The sequence below is a fragment of the Prunus persica genome, chromosome G1, assembly GCF_000346465.2.
Source record: "Prunus persica cultivar Lovell chromosome G1, Prunus_persica_NCBIv2, whole genome shotgun sequence".
NCBI lineage: Eukaryota > Viridiplantae > Streptophyta > Magnoliopsida > Rosales > Rosaceae > Prunus > Prunus persica.
The window spans coordinates 43,716,932-43,742,056 of NC_034009.1; the positions used below are offsets into that span (position 1 = coordinate 43,716,932).

General features: G+C 39.2%; 2 protein-coding genes across 2 annotated transcripts; one reads left to right on the forward strand and one right to left on the reverse strand.

Moving 5' to 3' along the window:
- On the forward strand, positions 399 to 16,551 carry LOC18791510 (E3 ubiquitin-protein ligase UPL2). The gene is given in 18 exon segments (XM_020558191.1): positions 399 to 494; positions 2,762 to 2,788; positions 2,790 to 2,834; positions 2,836 to 2,859; positions 2,936 to 3,142; positions 3,297 to 9,879; positions 9,973 to 11,075; positions 11,167 to 11,469; positions 11,551 to 11,749; positions 12,451 to 12,728; positions 12,842 to 13,134; positions 13,349 to 14,468; positions 14,549 to 14,695; positions 14,809 to 14,889; positions 14,977 to 15,202; positions 15,295 to 15,434; positions 15,981 to 16,087; positions 16,254 to 16,551. Coding segments are annotated over 18 exon segments (11,082 nt in total). The 3' UTR covers positions 16,357 to 16,551.
- Positions 16,928 to 23,825, reverse strand: LOC18793111 (kinesin-like protein KIN-14R). Its single transcript, XM_020560966.1, has 19 exons — positions 23,406 to 23,825; positions 22,760 to 23,058; positions 22,460 to 22,631; positions 22,291 to 22,361; positions 22,023 to 22,206; positions 21,742 to 21,851; positions 21,551 to 21,650; positions 21,365 to 21,451; positions 21,077 to 21,253; positions 20,651 to 20,924; positions 20,319 to 20,480; positions 19,960 to 20,175; positions 19,849 to 19,886; positions 19,372 to 19,535; positions 18,998 to 19,249; positions 18,839 to 18,904; positions 18,330 to 18,404; positions 17,734 to 17,802; positions 16,928 to 17,643 (listed from the first exon to the last, which is right to left on the reverse strand). Exons 1-19 carry the CDS (start codon positions 23,602 to 23,604, stop codon positions 17,179 to 17,181), a joined length of 3,180 nt encoding a protein of 1,059 aa, XP_020416555.1. The 5' UTR covers positions 23,605 to 23,825; the 3' UTR covers positions 16,928 to 17,178.

The window sequence follows — 25,125 nt, forward strand, 5'->3', positions numbered from 1 at the left end:
CTCTTCTTCTTCGCTTCGAGTTTGGGGTTTCGCTTCTCTCTCTTCAAATCTCTCGCCCTTTTTCTCCTCTCTGCTCCGTACGGCCTTTCGGCCTTTGGCCTTCGGATGTGTATGCATCCGTCGCCTCCGTCTCTCTCTCTCCTCTCTCAGGTACTCCTCTGCCCTCTTTCTCTCTCTATATCTATCGGTGTGTGTATACCTGATCTACTTTTTCAATCAAAAATTGAAATTTATGGTTTCTTTTCTTTTAGAGGTTCATGGTTTAGTCTAATCTCCGATTTCGTTTCTGTTTGCTTTTGATTATTTTTTTGTTTTCGTGGGTTTCATATGTTTTCTTTTTCTGTGTTTGGGTTTTGGGGGTTTGGAGTAGTTTAAAGTAGAGAAGCTGAGGTGAAAATATGACAACCCTAAGATCAAACTTGCCATCGAGGATTCGTCAACTTCTGTCTGCCGACGGTGCTCTCGGGCCGTCCATCAAACTCGACTCTGAGCCTGTGAGTTTCTCTCTCACTCTTCTCTTAGTTTAGTTTACTTTAATTTTACATTGAGTGTGTTGTGTTTTATTGTGCAAAGTTTTGAATTTTGTGCTTTAAAGATTAGGGTTTTATCTCAATCATCAAGGTTACTGATTGGAGATAGCCCATCAGGGTTGTCTTGACCGCTTTTCGATCCAAACGCTTAGATTTAATTAAGTTGAGGTTGTTTTGGGCCTGAAAGATATGTGATTTTCATCCTTAGAATTGGTTTTGTCCTTAATTTTCGTTAGGGTTATTCTTAAGAATTATTTGGTTGTTTGGCTGCTGGTGCACAAGTGAACTTTCAATGCTTAAAATTTCTTACATAGGTAACCCACTGAGTTACTGCTTATTTTATACTTCCTCTAATAGAGGGATTGCTTTATTATTGTTAGTAGTACTGCTTTTATTTTATAGTATGCGGTGAGACTATTAGTGAACTTTCAATGCTTAAAATTTCTTACATAGGTAACCCACTGAGTTACTGCTTATTTTATACTTCCTCTAATAGAGGGATTGATTTATTATTGTTAGTAGTACTGTTTTTATTTTATAGTATGCGGCGAGACTATTAGTTTTAATTTGGTGTTCTTTTTTTCTTATAAATTTTTTGCTGTTGAGATTCTATGACTAATGACCAGCAGCGTATTCTTCAATTTTTCTTTTTCAATGTAGACTTTCTGATTTTGTCAGTTTTGTTATACCTTTTTGGGGTCCAGGAAGCATGGATACATAGTGTGCGATATGAATATAGTATGCTATTGGGTATCCTGGTACAACAATATTTGAAAATACAACACTGAATGCTTGGGATACACTAGCAATTGAAGTTAATAATGTACAGTAGCATTCATTTTTTTCTGAATCATGAAATATTCTGTGGTTATATGATGCAATAATAAGAAGATTATTTTATCTATATGATAGTTAGAGCATATTCTGAAATTATTTGGATTTACTTTTATGCCTGGGTACTATACAAAAGCAATTACGTCGTAGCCCAAGTGGTATATTCTATAGTCAGTATTGGATACATGTTGGGTGTTGAAGAACAGTGTGTTTGATCTATATCTGGTTTGAATATGGCACCAGAATTATATGTGCTACACATTTTTTGTTGTAATGTTGCCCAGTTGCTCCCTGTTCCCTTATGTTCTGTATACTTTACCTACATTTATCTTTATGTATATGTACAAATAATGTAAGGAGAGTATTAACATAAGTTTTGAAATAAAGAAATTTGTTCCTGTCTATTGTTTTAAGATGCACCGCAAGTTTCTAGTGGTATCATTTCTAGGCTGAGTTAGTTGAAAATGCAGTGTCTTTGTATGGCTTTACTGATAAGTGAAACTGTAGAATGAGTTTAGATGAACAACCATTTTTGCCCGAACATGTGAAGCTCCAAATAGTGCGGTTGATAAATAAATTAGAAAGCTGGGGCACTCCAGGGTGGCTTAACATTCATTTATTTTATGGTCAACTTTTGTTAATCGGTTTACTCACCCAGATATCTACTGTGGGATGCTGGAAATCACGCATGATTTATATACTTAATCTGATCAATTTCAGTAGAATCATTGGGTTCATACCATTGCCTAAATGCAGCAGTCCAAAGTGTGAAAATATGTTATTGGAAGGAAGGTTCTTGTCTCTAATTTTTCATAGCCGTATGCCTTAAGCAACATAACTTTTCGTGTGGAGCAAAGCAATATCTACTCTGAACAATGCCCATCATGAAGAAAAGCCTCCGTTTAGCTGTTAATTTGATTGATGAGAAATAAGGTTTTTTTTAATAAAATATTTATTTAAATTTAAAATTTGAATGTGGGTGTTAAATTATTTTTTAATAGTACTTTTGGTGGTTTTCCTATATCTATAAGTTTAATGCTTTCCTTACTGTTTTTTCATTGATCTTTTCTGTTTTTCCATATTTGTTTGCGTGGTGTGCTTAATTGGGCCTCCTTTAAGCTCATAACTGGATTTTGTCTCTGGGATAAGATTTCACTGATGCCAATTTTCAAATTTGAGTGCGTTTGTGGTTAAATTTATCTCTAAGTAATGTTTCAGAGTTAAATATCTGCTTTTTTAGGGTTGTGAAATTTTGCATGCGGAGGGAGATATTTCTTCTCCTTTGTTGAGGATTATCATTTTATGTTATACATAGCTTAGTTTCTCAACTACATTTTCTTCCTTCCTGACTATTTAATGGTGGGACACTTTTTTGACCGTATTTTTGTTGGTTTCAGCCTCCTAAGATCAAAGCCTTTATCAATAAAGGTGATACAGTGTCCATTACAAGATATAGCAATACCTCTTTCCCGGTTTCCGTTGGGAGTACAGTAAGGTGGTAGCTTCCCACTTTTCTGTGTAAAATTTGTTATTCTTTTTATCCTGTCACTAATACGGTGCTTTGATTTCAGGGTAATTTTCACCATTGGAGGCCGCTTTTTCTGCATTTTGATACATATTTCAAGACATACTTGTCTTGTAGAAATGACCTACTCTTGTCCGATAAAATCTTAGAAGATGATAGTCCATTTCCAAAGCATGCAGTACTACAAATTTTGAGAGTGATGCAAACAATTTTAGAAAATTGCCATAACAAGAGTTCATTTGATGGCTTAGAGGTATGTTGTTCTTGGAGCAAGGAATTTGTGTTTGTATCTCAGCCTATTGTGAAACTATATCTATGCTTTTGCTTTTTTAGTCTGAATTAGCTGCCGGTGCTATTATTTTGTGCGTGTGTCTTTTTAATGTAGCAATATTTTCTCTCCTTTTCAGCATTTCAAGCTCCTACTTGCATCAACAGATCCTGAGGTTCTTATAGCTGCATTGGAAACACTTTCTGCACTAGTGAAAATAAACCCCTCCAAGCTGCACGCTAGTGGGAAGATGATTGGTTGCGGTTCTGTAAACACATATCTCCTGTCTTTGGCACAGGGCTGGGGAAGCAAGGAAGAGGGATTGGGTTTATATTCATGCGTCATTGCAAACGAGACTACCCAAGATGACGGGCTGAATTTGTTCCCATCTGATGTAGAAAATGATTCTGACAAGTCTCAGTGTCGAATGGGTTCTACACTCTATTTTGAAGTGCATGGGAATGCCCAAAGTACAGTGGAAAGCTCCAGCAATGTAAATAATTCTACCAGTTTGGGGGTTATACATATGCCAGATCTGCATTTGCAGAAGGAGGATGATTTGAAGATGATGGAACGATGTATAGAGGAGTACAGGGTACCTTCTGAGCTCCGGTTCTCACTGCTGACGAGAATCAGATATGCTCGTGCCTTCCGTTCTCCGAGAATATGTAGGCTGTACAGCAGGATTTGCCTTCTTGCATTTATTGTGCTCGTTCAGTCTAGTGATGCTCATGAAGAACTTGTTTCCTTCTTTGCTAATGAGCCAGAGTATACTAATGAACTAATCAGAATTGTCCGGTCTGAAGAATCAGTTTCTGGAACCATCAGAACCCAAGCAATGCTTGCCTTGGGAGCTCAGCTAGCTGCATATTCAGCATCTCATGAGCGGGCACGAATCTTGAGTGCATCCAGTATCAGTTTTGCGGGGGGCAATCGTATGATACTCCTGAATGTGCTCCAGAGAGCTGTTTTATCACTTAAAAACTCCAACGATCCAACTTCTCTTGCTTTTGTTGAAGCCCTTCTTCAGTTCTATTTGCTCCATGTGGTTTCATCATCAACTACGGGGAGTAATGTTAGAGGGTCAGGCATGGTTCCAACATTCTTGCCTCTTTTGGAGGATTCTGATCCTTCGCACTTGCATCTAGTCTGTTTTGCTGTCAAAACTCTACAAAAGCTTATGGATTACAGTAGTTCTGCCGTGTCTCTTTTTAAAGAGTTGGGGGGAGTTGAACTTTTGGCTCAGAGACTACAGATAGAGGTACACCGGGTTATTGGTTTGGCTGGCGATAATGATAATTCAATGGTCATTGGCGAAAGCTCAAGATACAGTGATGACCAGTTGTACTCACAGAAGAGGCTCATTAAAGCTTCGTTGAAGGCACTTGGGTCTGCTACGTATGCTGCTGGGAATTCCACCAGAGCGCAACACTCCCATGACAGTTCTTTACCTGCAACTCTTTCTCTGATATTTGCAAATGTAGAAAAATTTGGTGGTGACATTTATTACTCTGCTGTGACTGTTTTGAGTGAAACTATCCACAAAGACCCAACTTGCTTTTCTGCTTTGCATGAAATGGGGCTTCCAGATGCATTTATATCTTCAGTTGTAGCAGGAGTTCATCCATCTGCGAAGGCTCTTACATGTGTACCTAATGGTCTTGGTGCTATTTGTCTTAATGCCAAAGGCTTGGAGGCTGTGAAGGAAAGGTCAGCATTACGCTTTCTTGTTGACATCTTCACCAGCAAGAAATATGTTGTGGCAATGAATGAAGCTATTGTTCCTTTAGCAAATGCAGTGGAAGAGCTTTTGCGCCATGTATCATCGCTAAGAAGTACTGGTGTTGATATTATCGTTGAAATCATTGATAAAATTGCTTCCTTCACTGATAGCCACAGCACAGGGGCAGCCGGAAAGGCAAATGGGAGTACTGCTATGGAAATGGATTCTGAAGACAAAGAAAATGAAGGTCATTGCTGTTTGGTCAGTTCTGCTGATTCAGCTGCAGATGGGATCAGTGATGAGCAGTTCATTCAATTATCCATCTTTCATTTGATGGTACTAGTCCACAGAACAATGGAGAATTCCGAAACATGTCGGTTGTTTGTTGAGAAGTCAGGAATTGATGCTTTGCTGAAGCTTCTATTACAACCCACTATTGTTCAATCGTCTGATGGGATGTCGATTGCTTTGCACAGTACCATGGTTTTCAAGGGTTTTACTCAACATCACTCTGCTGCACTTGCCCGTGCATTCTGCTCCTCCCTCAGGGACCACCTAAAGAAAGCTTTGTCTGGATTTGGGGCAGTTTCAGGGTCCTTTTTGTTGGAACCTAGGATGGCCTTGGATGGTGGAATCTTTTCTTCTCTGTTTCTTGTTGAGTTCCTTTTATTTATTGCTGCCTCAAAGGACAATCGCTGGGTAACGGCATTGCTTACTGAATTTGGAAATGGTAGCAAGGATGTTGTTGAAGATATAGGGCGTGTCCATCGTGAAGTTTTGTGGCAGATTGCTCTTCTAGAAGATACCAAGTCTGAGGTGGTGGATGACAGTGCTGGTTCTACTACCAATGAGTCACCACAGTCAGAAACAAATACAAGTGAAACTGAAGAGCACAGGTTCAACTCTTTTAGGCAGTTCCTTGATCCACTTCTCAGAAGAAGGACATCTGGGTGGAGCATTGAATCCCAGTTTCTAGACCTTATTAGCCTATATCGTGACCTCGGTCGTGCCAGTTCTCAACAAAGAACACATTCTGATGGTCCTTCGAATCTTCGGATTGGATCCAGTCAGCAATTCCATCCTTCTGGGTCTTCAGATGCTGTTGGTCCTCTTAATAGAAAGGAGCATGACCAGCAGAGGTCCTATTATACTTCTTGCTGTGATATGGTAAGATCACTTTCTTTTCACATTACCCATCTGTTTCAGGAGCTGGGGAAGGTCATGTCGCTACCATCTCGTCGACGGGATGATGTTGTGAATGTTTCCCCTTCTGCAAAATCGGTGGCTTCTACTTTTGCGTCCATTGCATTCGATCACTTGAACTTTGAAGGGCATGCAAATTCTTCTGGATCTGAGGCTTCCATATCGACTAAATGTCGGTACTTTGGTAAAGTTATTGATTTCATTGATGTCAGTCTACTGGAGAGACCAGATTCATGTAATGCCGTTTTGCTAAATTGCTTATATGGACATGGAGTTGTCCAGTCAGTTTTGAAAACATTTGAAGCTACAAGTCAATTGCTCTTCACAGTTAGGGCTCCTGCATCTCCCATGGAAACGGATGATGGGAATGCAAAGCAGGATGAAAGGGAAGATACTGACCATTCATGGATTTATGGTCCTTTAGCTAGCTATGGAAAACTTATGGACCACCTGGTAACGTCTTCTTTCATATTATCTCCTTTTACAAAACACTTGCTAGCACAACCCCTGGCAAATGGAAATATTCCTTTTCCGCGCGATGCTGAGACTTTTGTAAAGGTCCTCCAATCTATGGTGCTGAAGGCAATTCTTCCTCTCTGGACTCATCCCCAGTTTGTTGATTGTAGTTATGATTTTATTAGTGCTGTTATTTCTATAATCAGACACATATACTCTGGGGTTGAAGTGAAGAATGTTAGTAGTAGCTCCAGTGCCCGTATTACTGGCCCGCCTCCTAATGAGACAACCATTTCAACAATTGTAGAGATGGGCTTTTCCAGGTCTAGGGCAGAAGAAGCTCTGAGGCAAGTTGGATCAAATAGTGTGGAGTTAGCTATGGAGTGGCTGTTTTCCCATCCAGAGGAGATTCAAGAAGACGATGAACTGGCTCGTGCACTTGCCATGTCTTTGGGTAATCCTGAATCAGACACTAAGGAAGCTGGTGCAAATGACAATGCTCCGCAGCTTGAAGAGGAGATGGTCCAACTTCCTCCTGTTGAAGAGTTGTTATCTACATGCACAAAGCTTCTGCAGATGAAGGAACCTCTAGCTTTTCCAGTTCGAGACCTACTTGTGATGATATGCTCCCAAAATGATGGGCAATATCGGCCTAACATCATCTCGTTCATTGTTGATCGGATAAAAGAATCTAGTTTGATTTTTGACAGTGGAAACAGTACCTTGCTATCTGCTCTTTTTCATGTTCTTGCTTTAATTCTTCAAGAAGACGCAGTTGCACGAGAAATTGCCTCAAAGAATGGTCTTGTGAAAGTTGCATCGGATCTACTCTCCCAATGGGATTCTGGTTCAGTTGGTAGGGAGAAACGTGAAGTTCCAAGGTGGGTAACAACAGCTTTTCTTGCTATCGACCGGCTGTTGCAGGTGGATCAAAAACTGAATTCTGAAATTGCAGAGCAGTTGAAGAAGGATGGTGTCAGTAGCCAGCAAACATCACTTAGCATTGATGAGGATAAGCAAAATAAGTTGCAGTCTGCATTGGGAGTATCTTCAAAGCATATAGAAGTAAAAGATCAGAAGAGGCTTATTGAGATTGCTTGTTCTTGTATCAGGAACCAGCTTCCTTCCGAAACAATGCATGCTGTTCTGCAGCTTTGCTCTACTCTCACCAAAACTCATGCTGTTGCGGTTCATTTTCTTGATGCTGGGGGTTTAAGTTTATTGCTTTCCTTGCCGACAAGTAGCCTCTTTCCTGGGTTTGACAATATTGCTGCTACCATTATCCGCCATGTTCTTGAAGATCCTCAAACTCTTCAGCAGGCAATGGAATTTGAGATAAGGCACAACCTTGTGGCTGCTGCCAACAGGCATTCCAATGGTAGGGTTTCTCCCCGCAATTTTCTATCAAGTCTAAGTTCTGCCATTTCTCGGGATCCTGTGATATTTATGCGTGCTGCTCAGTCTATTTGTCAAGTTGACATGGTTGGTGAAAGGCCTTACATTGTTTTGCTGAAAGATCGTGACAAAGATAAAAGCAAAGAAAAGGAAAAGGAGAAGGATAAATCTTTGGACAAAGAAAAAACACTGATGGCTGATGGTAAAGCTGCTCTGGGTAATTTAAATTCAGTAGCTTCTGGAATTGGACATGGCAAGGTTCATGATTCAAATTCAAAGAGTGCAAAAGTTCATAGAAAGTATCCCCAGAGTTTTGTGTGTGTGATTGAGCTTCTTCTAGATTCTGTGTGCACTTATGTACCTCCTTCTAAAGATAATGCTGTCGTTGATGTTCTCCATGATACACCATCTTCAACTGACATGGAAATTGATGTTGCTGCTATTAAAGGGAAGGGAAAAGCTATTGCCTCGGTGTCTGAAGATAACGAAGCTGGTACCCAAGAGGCTCCTGCATCTCTTGCAAAGGTTGTTTTTGTTTTGAAGCTTCTGACAGAGATCTTATTGATGTATGCTTCATCTGCTCATGTTCTGCTTCGGAAAGATGCTGAAATTGGTAGTTGCAGGGCCCCTAGTCAAAAGGGTCCTACTGCTGTATGCACTGGTGGAATATTTCACCATGTTCTTCATAAGTTTCTTCCATACTCACGCAGTGCCAAGAAGGAAAAGAAAGCAGATGGTGATTGGAGGCACAAATTAGCAAGCAGGGCTAGCCAGTTTTTGGTTGCATCATGTGTTCGTTCTTCTGAGGCAAGGAAGAGAGTTTTTACCGAGATCAGTTATATTTTTAATGATTTTGTTGACTCATGCAATGGTTTCCGGCCACCTGACAATGAAATACAAGCCTTTTGTGATCTGCTTAATGATGTTCTGGCTGCTCGTACTCCTACGGGTTCATACATTTCTGCGGAAGCTTCTGCCACTTTTATAGATGCTGGTCTGGTCGGATCATTGACTCGATGCCTCCAAGTGCTGGACCTGGACCATGCTGACTCGCCTAAAGTTGTCACCGGTCTTCTCAAAGCTCTCGAGTTAGTAACCAAAGAACATGTCCATTCTGCTGACTCAAATGCTGGTAAGGGTGACAATTCTACAAAACCTCCTGATCATAATCAATCTGGAATGGGAGATACTATTGGTGAGAGATCCCAATCTATGGAAACACCATCCCAGTCCCACCATGATTCTGCACCAGCCGAACACATTGAGTCTTTTAATGCGGTCCAGTCTTTTGGTGGTTCTGAAGCAGTCACAGATGATATGGAACATGACCAAGATCTTGATGGAGGTTTTGCTCCTGCTAATGAAGACTACATGAATGAAAATTCGGAGGAAACAAGGGGTCTTGAAAATGGCATTGATACTATGGGTATAAGGTTTGAAATACAGCCTCATGAGCAAGAAAATCTTGATGACGACTCTGATGATGATGATGAGGATATGTCTGAGGATGATGGAGATGAAGTAGATGACGATGAAGACGAGGACGATGAGGAGCATAATGATCTCGAAGATGAAGTCCATCACCTGCCACATCCTGACACTGATCAAGATGATCATGAGATGGACGATGATGAGTTTGATGAGGAAGTATTAGAGGAAGATGATGAAGATGAAGAGGATGAGGAGGATGGAGTTATACTGAGGCTGGAGGAAGGCATAAATGGGATTAACGTTTTTGACCATATTGAGGTTTTTGGTAGAGATCACGGTTTTCCCAATGAAACACTTCATGTGATGCCGGTTGAGGTTTTTGGTTCTAGGCGTCAAGGGCGCACTACTTCTATTTACAGTCTTCTGGGCAGAACGGGTGAGAATGCAGCTCCATCAAGGCATCCTCTTCTGGTTGGACCTTTGTCGCTGTCGTCGGCCCCGCCTAGGCAATCAGGTAAATATGCTTAAATGCTTTTAATGTGCCTTAACTGCTATTGTACATTATTCTATTTGTTTTCTCCTCTGATTGTGGGTTCCTGACTTCCAGATAATGCCCGTGATGCGGTCTTACCAGATATAAACTCAGAGGTCACATCTTCAAGATTGGATAATATTTTCCGATCACTGAGGAATGGGCGCCATGGACACCGCCTGAACTTGTGGATGGATGATAACCAGCAAGGTGGTGGATCAAATGCAAGTGCAGTGCCACATGGACTTGAGGATTTGCTTGTGTCCCAATTGAGGCGACCAACGCCTGACAAGCCTTCTGAAGAGAATAATACAAAATCAGTGGATTCTCAGAACAAAGGTGAAACTGTAGAGTTACAAGAATCAGAAACAGATGTAAGGCCTGAAATGCCCGTTGAAAACAATGTCAATATTGAAAGTGGAAATTCGCCGCCTCCTGATCCAATTGATAATTCTGGCAATGCTGATCTGAGACCAACTACAGTGAGTGAGTCTGTACAAGCAATGGACATGTCTAGCATGCATCCACAGTCCGTTGAGATGCAGTTTGAACACAATGATGCAGCTGTTCGGGATGTAGAAGCTGTGAGCCAGGAAAGTAGTGGAAGTGGAGCAACTTTAGGGGAGAGCCTTCGTAGCCTTGATGTTGAAATTGGGAGTGCTGATGGTCATGATGATGGTGCAGAGAGGCAAGGTTCTGCTGATAGAATGCCACTAGGTGATTCACAGGCAGCTCGAGGAAGAAGAACAAATGTCTCTTTCGGGAATTCTGCCACTGTCAGTGCAAGAGATGTTTCTCTGCATAGTGTAACTGAAGTTTCTGAGAATTCTAGCCGGGAGGCAGATCAGGAGGGTCCAGCAGCAGAACAGCAACTTAACAGTGACGCTGGTTCTGGGGCAATTGATCCTGCTTTCTTGGATGCTCTTCCAGAGGAGTTGCGAGCTGAAGTTCTCTCAGCACAACAGGGTCAAGCAGCGCCACAGTCAAATGCTGAGCCACAAAATGCTGGAGATATTGATCCGGAATTCCTTGCTGCCCTTCCTCCTGATATCAGAGCAGAAGTTTTAGCCCAACAGCAAGCTCAAAGGCTACATCAATCTCAGGAACTGGAAGGTCAACCAGTTGAAATGGACACGGTCTCAATAATTGCAACATTTCCTTCAGATTTGCGTGAAGAGGTACGCTGTTCAGGTTCATTGGGCTGTGTTAAATTCACAATCAAATGTGTAATTCAAGCTGTAATAAATTGTTCTTTGTTTCTGTGCTCAGGTTCTATTAACTTCATCTGATGCTATACTTGCCAATCTTACACCTGCTCTAGTTGCGGAGGCAAACATGTTACGTGAAAGATTTGCCCATCGTTATAATCGCACCTTGTTTGGCATGTATCCTAGAAACCGTAGGGGTGAGACTTCAAGACCGGGTGAAGGCATTGGATCTAGCCTGGAAAGAATTGGGGGAAGCATTGCCTCGCGTAGGTCTATTGGTGCTAAGGTAGTTGAAGCTGAAGGAGCTCCCTTGGTTGACACAGAGGCTCTGCATGCAATGATCCGTGTACTCCGCGTTTTTCAGGTAGAATATGAGTGTAATAGGATTTTCCTTTTTATTTGCCTTCTCCTTTTTTATTGGAAACTGATAGACACAATTTTGCAGCCTCTGTATAAAGGCCAGCTGCAGAAGCTTCTGTTGAATTTATGTGCTCATAATGAAACCCGAAATTCTCTTGTGAAAATTCTCATGGACATGCTAATGCTTGATACAAGAAAGTCTGCTGATCACTCAACTGCTGCTGAGCCCTCGTATCGGCTTTATGCTTGCCAGAGTAATGTGATTTGTTCACGTGCTCAATCTGGTAAGATCTCCTTTATGATGCATTAGTACTGAGAATGTTAGCCAATCAAGTGGTACTCAGGAACAGTATACAGTATCGTTCAAAGTTTTCTTTTGAGGATATAGCTGTAGTAATGAGATGTATAGTCAGAATGTTATTATCACACTCAAGGCAATATTGTGATATAGGATAGTGGATGATGGGAACTGGTGGGTTTCTTTTTCCTGAATTAGTTGGACCAACTTTTGGGGAAAAAAAGTTCCATTGTGATTTTTAACTTAGTTTCCATCTAAGTAAATTTTGTTATCCTTTTGCTCTAGTTAAGATGTCTTAGTTTCATCTCACGGAGCATATTATTTCCATAGTGCAAACATTTTATTTATTTATATTTGTTGTTGTATAATTAGCACTATAAATATTAAATATTATTATATTACTTTTAAATATATACTTCCCTAATATGGCGTCCAGTTCATTCTCACTTTCCCCACAAAATTTTTTTTAGACAAATTTTTGGTGGGCCGAGTACGTACCAAGTTTTGTTGTTATTTGCAGCTTATTGTTGATTAGTACGTACCACAAAATTAGACGTTGTTGATGTTGTGTTTTTTTGGGTCCATGAACTTGTTAATCATCAAGCACCCTTATCCTTTGACAAGTAGGATTGTACCTTAGCAGCTAATTTAGTTGTCGTTTCTAATGTCTTGCCTGTTACTCTATAGGTGTTCCTCCATTGGTATCTCGGCGGATTCTCGAAACTCTGACTTATTTGGCTCGACATCATCCTAATGTGGCAAAGATTTTGCTTAACCTGAGGTTGCCTCATTCTGCCCTGCAAGAACCAGATAATATCAATCACACACGTGGCAAAGCTGTGATGGTTGTTGAAGAGACTGGATCAAATAAAAGTCATCAGGAAGGATATCTATCTATTGCTTTGCTTTTGAGCCTCTTGAATCAACCCCTTTATTTGTTCAGAAGTATAGCTCATCTTGAACAGGTGAGAATCTGCATGAATTTTTATTTTATTTTATTTTATTTTGTGGGGACTTCTAATTTTCTGTGAAACTTTAGTAATTTAGATTTACACTCGTCCAAATATTCTTTTTACAGCTTCTTAACTTATTGGAGGTCATCATTGATAATGCTGAAAGCAAGTCGTCTGACAAACCGGGGGTTGGAGTTTCTGTTTCTGAGCAACCTTCTGCTCCTCAAATTTCAGCTTCAGATGCTGAGATGAATACAGATTCTGGTGGGACTTCTGTTGTAGATGGTACGCCAGATAAGGTTGATGATTCCTCCAAACCAACTTCTGGTGCAAATAACAAATGCAATACTGAAAGTGCTCTGCTTAACCTTCCGCAAGCAGAACTGCGCCTTCTATGCTCACTGCTTGCACGAGAAGGGTATGAAAATTAAACTTCTATTTTGCTAGCAGCTTTATCATTCTATTGCTAAGACCATTTCTTTTCTTTCTTTATCCTTTTTTGAACTGTACTTTTATCATTATTCATGATTAATTATGAAGATTACTGATCAGGAGATAATTATTGAGGCTTATAGCTACTACTGAATTATATACACAACTTGTGAGTTTGACATTTTATCTTTTCAATCCAGGCTGTCAGATAATGCATATACTCTTGTAGCAGAGGTAATGAAAAAGTTGGTGGCAATAGTTCCTCCCCATTCGAACCTGTTTATTACTGAGCTGGCAGATGCTGTTAGAAATTTGACTAGAGTTGCTATGAATGAGTTGCACACGTTTGGTCAAACAGTGACAGCACTACTCAGTACCATGTCTTCTGTTGGAGCTGCTATTTTAAGAGTTCTGCAGGCATTAAGTTCCCTTGTTGCCTCTTTGATGGAGAAAGAGAAGGATCCACAGATTCTTGCAGAAAAGGAGCATACTGTTTCTCTTTCTCAGGTTTGGGACATCAATGCGGCTTTGGAACCTTTGTGGCTTGAGCTGAGCACTTGCATAAGTAAGATAGAGAGCTATTCAGATTCTGCCCCTGATTTGGCGGCTTCATATAAAGCTTCCACATCTAAGCCATCTGGTGTAATTCCTCCACTGCCTGCCGGCACTCAGAACATCTTGCCATACATAGAATCTTTCTTTGTCGTGTGTGAGAAGTTGCATCCTGGGCAGCCAGGCCCTGGCAATGACTTTAGTGTTGCTGCGGTTTCTGAGGTTGATGATGCAAGTACATCTGCTGGCCAGCAGAAAACCTCAGGTCCCACTTTGAAAATTGATGAAAAGCATGTTGCTTTTTTGAAGTTCTCAGAGAAGCATAGGAAATTGTTAAATGCTTTTATCCGTCAAAATCCTGGTTTGCTAGAAAAGTCTTTCTCACTTATGCTGAAGGTTCCGCGATTTATTGATTTTGACAACAAGCGGGCTCACTTCAGATCGAAAATAAAGCATCAACATGATCATCATCACAGTCCTCTAAGAATTTCAGTAAGAAGGGCATACATTCTTGAAGATTCATATAATCAGCTTCGCATGCGATCGACTGAGGATTTGAAGGGGAGATTGACAGTTCACTTTCAAGGAGAGGAAGGTATTGATGCAGGTGGACTTACAAGGGAATGGTATCAGTTGTTGTCCAGGGTTATTTTTGACAAGGGGGCACTACTATTTACAACTGTGGGCAATGAATCAACATTTCAGCCGAATCCCAACTCTGTTTACCAAACAGAACACCTTTCATATTTCAAGTTTGTTGGGCGAGTGGTGAGTACCGGAGTTATTTAGTGGCTTTTGTTGGACAGAATTGTTTAGTCAGAAGTTTATTCTGACATATACTTTTGCAGGTTGGGAAAGCACTTTTCGATGGCCAGTTATTGGATGTTCATTTCACGCGATCTTTCTACAAGCACATTTTGGGGGCTAAGGTCACTTATCATGATATTGAGGCCATTGATCCTGATTACTTTAAAAATCTCAAGTGGATGCTTGAGGTATGTTTTCGACCACACGCTCTTCTTTCAGTCTCTTGCTCGCTTGTATGTTTTCAACTAGTTATTCTCTCTTTCTCTCTCTCAACCCCATTTTCTTGCCCATCCTTTTGCAGAATGATATAAGCGATGTGCTAGACCTTACTTTCAGCATTGATGCTGACGAGGAAAAGCTGATACTATATGAAAGGACAGAAGTAATGAATATTTCATTTCCCTGGATGGACTAAATATTTCTGTTTAAGCTTTACATTTGTTGTACTAACTTTCTTGATCATATGCAGGTGACAGACTATGAACTGATTCCTGGTGGCCGGAACATAAAAGTTACAGAGGAAAATAAGCACCAATATGTTGATTTAGTTGCGGAGCATCGGTTAACAACTGCTATTCGTCCTCAGATAAATGCATTTTTGGAAGGATTCACTGAATTGATTCCCAGAGAACTAATATCCATTTTTAATGACAAGGAATTGGAACTACTGATCAGTGGACTTCCAGATATTGATTGTGAGTTCCCTAGTCAACTTTTTATTTCTTCTGTATTGCCTTTATGTTGCAGGGCGTGCAATTCTTACAAAGTTTGCTTCCATGTATTTCAGTGGATGACATGAGGGCAAATACTGAATATTCTGGATACAGCCCCGCATCTCCTGTCATACAGTGGTTCTGGGAGGTTGCCCAAGGTTTTAGCAAAGAGGATAAAGCTCGTCTATTGCAGTTTGTGACTGGCACCTCTAAGGTATTAGTTTGCATTCTTTTTCTTTGTTTTCTATACAACTGGGATACAATTAGGGACACGTTGATAACTGCTTCATTTGGATTTTTTTTTTCTGTTTATTCAAGTAGTTGGCTTCTCATTGTAAAATGGAACATACTCTCTCAACTTTGGTTTAGTATTATGAAAATGTCCGCAAACCTTCGCATTGTTTTAGAAATTGGCATTGGAATTAAAAGAAGCGGCTGTGTAATTGGGGCATCACCTTTCAGAACATATGGAAAGGGTTCAATATACATGGGTCTCTTTAGCATGTATTGAGTTTGGTTGTAAAATTGTCTAGGTTTCCAGTTTACTGTCTTGCTATGCTTTCTAGTTTCCTTATTCAGTAGATTCTAAATTCAGATTTTTGTAATTCTTCTTGAATGGTGTGGGACATGACCATAATCTGATCTGATTTTGGAATCACATAATTATGTTCACATTTTAGATATTTTGGTGATGTATTATGGCATGTACTGCATTGTTTCATAAGACGCAGTGTGAGCATTGCTTTTTCATTTTTTCCAGGTGCCTTTAGAAGGTTTTAGTGCACTTCAAGGGATTTCAGGCTCACAAAAGTTTCAGATACACAAGGCGTACGGCAGCGCTGATCATTTGCCATCTGCACATACTTGGTATCATCTACTTTCATCATCTACTTTTTTCTCAATAATTTGTTAGTCTCCAATTTGAGTATTTTTAATAGCTTTGCTTCTGGCTATTTCATGTTTCAATATTTGGTCCTCTTAATTAGCTTGTGGCATGTGCTTAGCTGAACAAAGCATTTACTTGTTTATGCAGTTTCAACCAGTTGGATTTACCTGAGTATCCTTCTAAACAACATCTTGAGGAGAGATTGCTTCTTGCGATTCACGAGGCCAATGAAGGATTTGGATTTGGTTAAGAGTTTAGGGGGTTATAAAGTGGTCACCATGTAGATAATATTAAATGTTCAAAGTTATATCATGGAAGGGTGTCAGTGGTAAATGGGCTAAGAGATGCTGAGTTTTTCTTGATGCATTATAAACTGTACAGTCCTTTTTTTCTTTGCAATGAAAGTGTCTTTGGCAGTTATTTTTTGCCAATTTGCTTTCACTCATCATTTTATAGCCTGGTAACCTTTTCTTTGATCTCTCTCTTTCCCTCCACCAACCACACCATGAACGTTACAAACCATATTCTTTATTTTAACGCGGTGCAAAATGCAACTTTATTGTTGCTTTTGTTTCTCTGTTTTATTTGGTCACTAATTTTGATGTCATTAAAAACCTAAAACCCAAGGAATTTGGCAAAATCTAAGTAATTATATATTTATTCACCAGACAATTTCATATTTCACCCTATCCACGGCTTGTTTACATACTCCCTCTTCTGAAGAAATCATATTCCCTTTTTTTATGGTTGAAATTGACAGAAAAAATAAAAACAAAAACTCCCGTGCTAGGTTCAACGTGCTAATTGTTACTTCTGAAAAGTTGGGACTGCTCTTGCAGTAATAAGGGTCTTTCTGAAAGTGCAGCTTCCATAAAACGCTTTTATGACCCAGACATGCCCTTAATAGTATGTTTAATACTCAAGACTTATATCCTCTAGTCTCATATTTACTGCTCATACATATACAAAAGGTCCAAAACATTTGGAGGATATAATAATTTTTCTATGATAAAAGTGGATGAAGTACAGACGAAAACTGATGTGCAAGTAACATGTTGAGGATGCTCTTGCTCTATCTTAACCAGATCCTCGACTGTTTCACAGCTGGAACCTGATCCTTATAGTTTTTGTTGTTAGGGCCTGCTTTCTGAGCAGAAGTTGATGGTTTTATGCTTCTTGTGATCCTGGCCAACGCTTTTTGGTCACCCGACATTTCTGTCCTGGATTCAGCTGACAACATCTTCCTATCAACCAAAGTAGCTGGAAACATGAGATTCTCGTTCCCTTTGCTTTGCAACTCCCTTCTTCTCCTTAATGCACGAAGGGAGTTGGTTCCCTTGAGTAGGACAGACTCCTGGTTTGTCATTTGGTTGCTGTAGCTCAAGCTCCTTAGCCTCAGTGGATCTATGTCGCTGATAGTGTCACATCTGAACCAGGTTTTTCTTTCCTTGGGGGTGGCTCCTGACTTCTCAGCAGAAAATGTTGATATTACGTGTCCTTGTTCGTTCCGTCTCAACTTCTCTTCGAGCTCTTTTACCTGACAACATTTTGGGAGGGAGGGGATTACTAATTAGTATATCTGTCTGTCAATCATTTTTACATGCACAAGGAAACTTGTAGAAAGAACCTTTTGTTGAAGCAACTGAGTTCCTTTGTTGTTTTCCTCCATTATCAGCTTTTTCTCAAGTTCTTGAACCTGCCGCAACAGAAAGCAATAAAGTACAACCGTGGTCAATTTCCAGATGCGGTAGCATGCAAGACTGCTGTGTTTGTGTGTACAGATGGATTATATCCTAGAATTATAGCATTGAATCTGAGATCTGAACAGAATACCTTCTGTACACTATGGCAATTACATTATTCTATTTTTAATATTTACACATAAATTACCAAAGCCCACTAGTGTCCCTTGCATACACAGCTAGCGAATATCTATATTATGCCTAAGTACCCCAGTATAAGTAATTCACTACTACTAAGAACAGAAGATAAAAACATGGGGCTCATCAATTTACTTGCAAAAAGAATCTAGAGGAGCAAGATAATTTGCTGAATAAACTTCTCAACAAAATTTCAATTTCATTGCACTTATTAGGTCCATTCGAAATTGATAGAGAAAAATAGGAACAATCAGAGGCCTGGAAGTATCTTTAATAATTTGGATTGTGATATTATATTAAAGAGAAAAAAATGAAAATAACCTTGGAAGTTTTTGACAATTACCTTCCCCTGAACTATAGCCGAATGATGCTCATACACTTGTGTTCTTTCTTTTAACTTGTTCTCAAGTTCCTTAACCTGTGTAGCATGAACAAGAAGTCAATATTCAACTGTTATTAACAAGGGCCCTAACTTCTAATTCACGCAGATCTGTCGGCAAATTTTCTCTGGTCAAACGCCTAAGCTCTTTTATCTGACATGGAAACTAGTTCTTACGCTGATGATAACCAATAGTTCAGACAGAGATATAGTTGTTCCTCTGATAAGTGAAGATGACTAAGTAATACGACTCATGTCACTCCCAATAACAGAACCACAGCGAGTGATGGTGGGAATTGATCCGCCTATCCACTTACCTGGTAGAAATGATGACAGTCATTCCTTCCCCCACAATATGCAAGTGGAATGAAAGTCACAGAAGTCTGACTCTATGATATTTGTGCAAGTGACAAGGGTCTTCAAAGAAAACAGTTCCATAAAAATTCTAGTTTTAAGTAGATTTCACTACAGACCTTGTTTTGAAGAATCATGGAATCTACATGTTCCTGTTCATTCAGCTTGTCCTCAAGCTCTTTGACCTTTGGGAAAATTAGAAGCAAGATGTTAAGCCAACATAATTAAACCGTTTATAACAAGAACATGAAGTTAACATAAATCATCTTCCAAGCCACCTTTTTCTGAAGATTCAAGCAGGTTTCACTCTTTCCATTTGCTTCCTCTGAAAGTTTCAACAATTGGTTTTCCAGTCGTCTGCATAGATCTATCTTCACAGCAATGTGGTCTTCAAGTTCATTAATCCTTTCTTGTTGACTTCTAGACAGTTGACACTCCTCTTTTGCTTTATCTTCTAGATTCTGAAAGTTCTCTTCTAATTTTTGTAAAGCATCATCTTTGAATCTCAACTCTTGCTTTAGCTTGTCAAGCTTCAAAAGCAAAAAAAAAAAAAAAAAAAAAAAGCAACATCAACCATCTGTCAACTGCTGCCTCAGTTGAAAGGTCTCTTTTAATATTTGTAAACATCATCTTTAGCCTTCCCAGGCCTTACCATTTGTCTTAGCTTTTGAACCTCGCCCATATCTATTTGCTTCCTTGCAGGACCCAACTCCACCCCTCGAACCCGTGTTGCAAAGTTTAGAGAACTAAGAGTCTCACTTAGATCCTGCTCAGAAGGGCTAATTTGGACAAACATAAGAGTTTTAGCATCACCCCCTGTGACATGCCAAAATAAAAAAATGCTATTACAAGCTGATCTCTCATACTTAAAAGATATTTTAAAAAAATAAAAACATAAAGAAAGAAAACTAGTAGTTACATTCAAGACCAGGTCATAAAAAATTAATTTCATTGTAACGTGAGAAAAAATAACTAATATTTCTGACACATGGCTGTTTCTCACTTCCTAGTTCTAAAGTACAAATAAATAAGGAATTCTACTTTGCTGTGTATAAATGCTTCCTTTTTTCTGATATATTAACAGCTCATTCAAGCTGCAAGCGACATTCAATTTTGTGTTGCTGCTTACCCAAGGAGTCATGAAGTAGATGCGTGAGCTTGGAATTCCTACAAACACCAAGGACATCAGAATATGAGAACGGGATAGACAGGTCTAAATACAAGAAAAATAAAAACAAACCTGTACGGAATGTGGCTTCTTTTTGTTGCTAAAGCAGAAATAACATCCCCAAGAGCTGAAAGAGATCTATTGATGTTTTGAGCTTCCTTAAGGCGTTCCCCTTGAACTTCAGTTTTTGCTAGCCTCTCACTGCCAGCCAAGTCCACAAGCCAAAGCTTGCTCATGGTGCATTCACCACTGATCAAATTCTTTGCTTTTACCATGATGCAAAGTATGCTGACAGAAGACAGAACAAAGAACATCACATTATGGTAAGGAAAGTAATATTACAAAGGCCCACACAAGTACACCCTCTTGTCTGCAAGGATCAAAATAGATCAGATCAATATATGTGGATGGAAGTTCAGGTCAATTCTAACCAATGAGATCGGCTGCTATGTTCATTCACATTGTTTGAGCCTACTGCTCTTGCACTGCTTCCAGCTTGCAGAACATTCCAAGCCTCTTTAATGCCCTCAACTTTGGCTTCGACAATTCCAGGTATGTGATGAACACCTTCAGGAGCTTGCCTCATCTCCAACCTAAAACACACAGAAAATTTCTAGTCTACAAGGCAGTCTACATATTATATGACCAAACCAAGCCACATCTACACTAAGCTAAGCAATATTTAACGGCTAGCAACAAAACTATTGCAAGCCAGGTGAGATTTCTGAGTTGCATGGTAAATTGTAATAGAGTGAAAATTTACCTTTTGGATGTTGGAGAGGTTGCTAGCAAATCCCTGATTTGCTCATTGTAGACTTCAAGCACACTAACAGATATGTTGTATATGAAAGTTTCTTTCCTTTCGTCAGCAATTTTAAACAACTGTTCCAAGGTCCTATAATTGACCCCTCGGTTAGTATCAGAACCTTCCATTGTGAAAGTCTTTCCTGTCCCCGTTTGCCCATAAGCAAGTATACAAACATTGTAGCCGTCTAACACTGAGATTATCATTGGTGAAGCATCTGCAAATACATCGACTGTAACAGCAAGACAAAACTTCATGTCAATAAATTATCATGTGTAAGATCACTGATCAACCACTGCCCAATAATTCAATAAAATAAAATAAGAACTAATCCAGGTTAAGTAATTTTTAAGGTAGAAAATTTCCGTTGTGGTGTATGCATACCTTGATCATCCTTTGGTGTGTAAATTCGGTCAAATCTGAATATCTTCTTAGTGGAGCCACTTGTAAGTATCCCAAGCTCTCCATCTTTAGCCACATCAAATTGTACAACTGTTGCCTGCCCAGCTAATAGATCCTCTTTCCTCAATGGGCGACACCGACAAAACACTCTAATGTTCCCTGGAATTTACATTTCAACTTCAAATCACAAGCTATTGATTGACAAAAAGAAAACATGATTTTTTTTTCAAAAGTTTAATGGGAATAAAAGAAACAACGAAAAGATTATGCCTTTTGCCTCCTGAATTTGGTTGTAAAGTATCTTCCTCTTTGCCTGCTCCTCACTGAACTTAAGCTTAAGATCATCAGACTGTGCAACTGCAATATGGATAGTGTATTTAGATATATATTATAAAAATATATATATTTATTATATTAAAAAAAAAACAACAACAACAACAGTGATACAAAACTTACCCATTGCTTGAACTGCAGATACCATATTGTTCAATTCTGGAATTGCATCAGTGAATTCGTGCACTTCAGAATAGAGCTGAGAATACTCTTTCTTGATCGACTGCAAATGGATCAAGAAATCATTCATTTTCAGTCCACCCAAGATATCAATACATGAATCTGCGGAGAATACATGCAAATAATATACCTACCTTAACTTTTCTTTCTAAATTGTCAGCAACTGCAGTCCACAGCCTCTTATCATGCTCATATTTACCAGAAATATCTCTCAATTTCGCTGCAGTTTCTTCTCTAGCTTGATCTGCAAAAGTAGTTTATAATCTGTCTTCGAACGAATAAATGTTTTGAAATTTGATCAGATAGACCAAAGGGGACTCCTCTCTGATGATACTCAAAGAGAAGGTATTTTCAACACTCAGTTTCGTACCACATAACTGAAATTATCATTACTTCTAGTTGGATCTTGCCTTACCTAAACAATGACTTTCATACATTTTGTTATCAAGTTGCATGGTTACGTTCTGCAACTGTTTGTTTGCAGATGTCAGTGACATCCAAGCTTCATGGGATTCATCTGTCTTGACCTGGCACTGGGTCCCCAGCTCCTCTATCTTCTTTTCATACTTAGCTGTATATTCCAACCTTATATATTTTTCCTGCAATTTTTAATAATTGAAGGCAATATAAACAAAAAGTCAAAGGTTCCAAAGTTCCAACATTAATTTGAAACTATATCTAACCTGAGCAGATGAAATTTCTATTTCAGCAGTACAGTTGTTACATACAAGACGTCCATGTTCCACCTTTGATGCTTCATTCAAGTTATATGATAGAAGGAATGAGTCTCAAGAGTAAGTTATGTTCAGATATATCTCATATAGTCGACTGAAAATAAAAATATAAAGATACCAGGTAACGTAGCCGCCCGCTTTATACAAATTCCCCCAACAATTGGACTTCCATTAACGCCTACGAACCTTATCGAAATTGACTCATCCTCCCATACAGAAACTCTGACATCTACCAACTGTAGTGCCTTATTAGCTCCAACAATAGAATAGATATCAATTCCTGATAGAACCTGTTATTACACAGATTAAAACAGACCATTTTCAGAAATAATGTAGTTTATGAAATTATGCCAGAAACGTATCAAATTTGAGGTACCAAAGGAAGATGTTAGAAAAAATTTCCATTGGGTTTACTTGCCTTCTCTTCCTGCATGAGGACATCAAAAACTCTCATTCCTTTCGGACCATTTGTGTATACAATTTCTGCAAAATGAAGATCTACAAAATAATCTCCAGGAGATAGGTTCTCAAACCGGTAAGAGAAATTTCCAAAACGTGCAGATTGATAAATGGATGGTACATCACTTCCGTCAATGGTTTCATCGGTTCTTAGAACATTCCCTCCTTGGAAAAATCTGTCAGGCTCAACTTGAATACCGATATTTCTATTTTCGTTAAGAGCCTCCCCTCCAGCATTCACAAACAACACAAGGTTATCTGGTTAAAGCGAAAAAAAAAAACAATGTGAATGCAACCATATGCAATGCGAACTGACAATCTTAATATGATGGAACATACGGTTCTACATCAAGAAAAAATGACCAGCCAAAAAATAGAAAGGAAAAAAAATGAGAAATGCAAAATTTTAAAAACTTGAATTTTCATACTACAGACTGCGGTTTGATAATTGCGCCAAGAATCATAGTCTAATTTCAATTTCTTTCCATCACATAAAACCTATACCTTCAGCTTCCAAGAATGATCGATTTACTTGTAACTTTTGGTTTCTGTAACTCAATAGAAGAAAACAAAAACTGAAAGAGAATGCTGCAATTGTTACAAACCTGAGCATGTGGAGTGCACAAACCCGGTCCGGACCAGTCTTGAACCGGGAACACAGAGAGCCGAGAGGGTCGAATCGTCGTCGTCATTGTCATCGCCATAGTCGAGCTGCTTGGGGTGTTTTTCGGGGCCAAGAACACTGCAAGGGATTGGGGTTTCTGGGAATTCGTGGTGGGAGTTGGTGGACTGTGTCTCTTCCATGAGAGAGGGAATCGAGAGATTCTTGGAGCGTGCGAGGGAGCAGAGCAGCTCTGTTTCTGATTTTTGCGGTAACTTTTCGTGTCCTTCCTTTTATTGCTTCAAAATTTGAAATTTCGAATTAATTGACCGTTTTTTTATTTTTTATTTCGAGTATGCTTCCCTCCTTAAAATTGAAGACATCCTCATAACACTTGTTAAATTCTAAAAGAAAAAAAAGGTTTAAAGTAATTCAAAAGAAAGAAAAATGTATTATTAAAAAATTTTAAAATAATGGAAATTAATGTTTCATAATTTGTAAAATTTCTTGTTTAGCTAATTTAACCTTTATTATCTTGTGGTAGTTGTGGTGTCATCATATCTGATATTTGTGGTGAGATGGCTAGTGGTAGGGTGTTGGTGGTGGAGTGGGGGCGGAGATGGTGGTAGGGTGATGGTGACGACGATGGTGGTGGGGGTGGTTGTTAAGAGTATGTCCAGCGCATGGGCCCAGCCCGGGCAAAAGGCAGCCTCAGGCTCCAAAACCCCCTCCAGTGCGCAAGGTTCAGCCCTAGCAATAGCTGGGTCCCAAGAGCCCAGGCAAGTCCATGAGCAAATTCAGCCTAAGCTGCTGCCTAGGCAGAATGATGTAATGTTGACGTCATAATGACGTCAGCAACAACAAAAAAAAGGGGAAAAAAATTGAAAAAAATACACAAAATTCTAGATTTTTATTTTTTATTTTATATAAATACCTAACCATATTCTTTACTTCCCACACCAAAAACTCTATACAAATTCATCTATTCATATCTCATGTGAATAGTTATTGCCTTCGCCCTTGCCCTTTGGAGTGGAACCAAAAAAGACAAGAATGCCACTATTCAAGTGAATAGTAGCAGCCATTGCCGTGCTTTTGCCTTAACCTTAGCCTTTTGGGGTGGACATGCGCTAAGGTTAAAAGAAAATTGTGCCAAGGGGCTAGTTGAGGTTAAAAAAATAAACTCACACCCAAAACTATTACAATAATGTTAGTACTAGTATAGTGTCAATGTGGTTTAATCTAGGGATGGTTATGATTTGGTTACCGCAACTTTTCAATTAAATCATGAATCGACCGATATATTGCGGTATACCACAAATTGTCGGTATATTGCGATCGATATTTCCACGACACATAACCTTCATTGTCTAATTAAAAATCACGGCCATCATCATTAATCTCCACTTAAAGATACTGAAAAAACAATTAACAAATACACCAAAAATGCTTTAATTACTAAACCCAGAACACTCGTCAAAAACATCCGAGTCATGAAAGCAAATGCAAAACCAACTTGCAGCTGCAAAGCACAAATGTTCAACAGACAGTAGAAACCAAGCCGTTAGATTGATCAAGTCTGAGAGAGAGAGAGAGAGAGAGAGAGAGAGAGAGAGAGAGAGAGAAAAGAGATCAAACTGCTAGGATTGATTGAAGATAATAAATTCTAGCGTTAGATTCATCTAAAGGGTATTCGTTGATATCAAATAATTATAAATATTTAT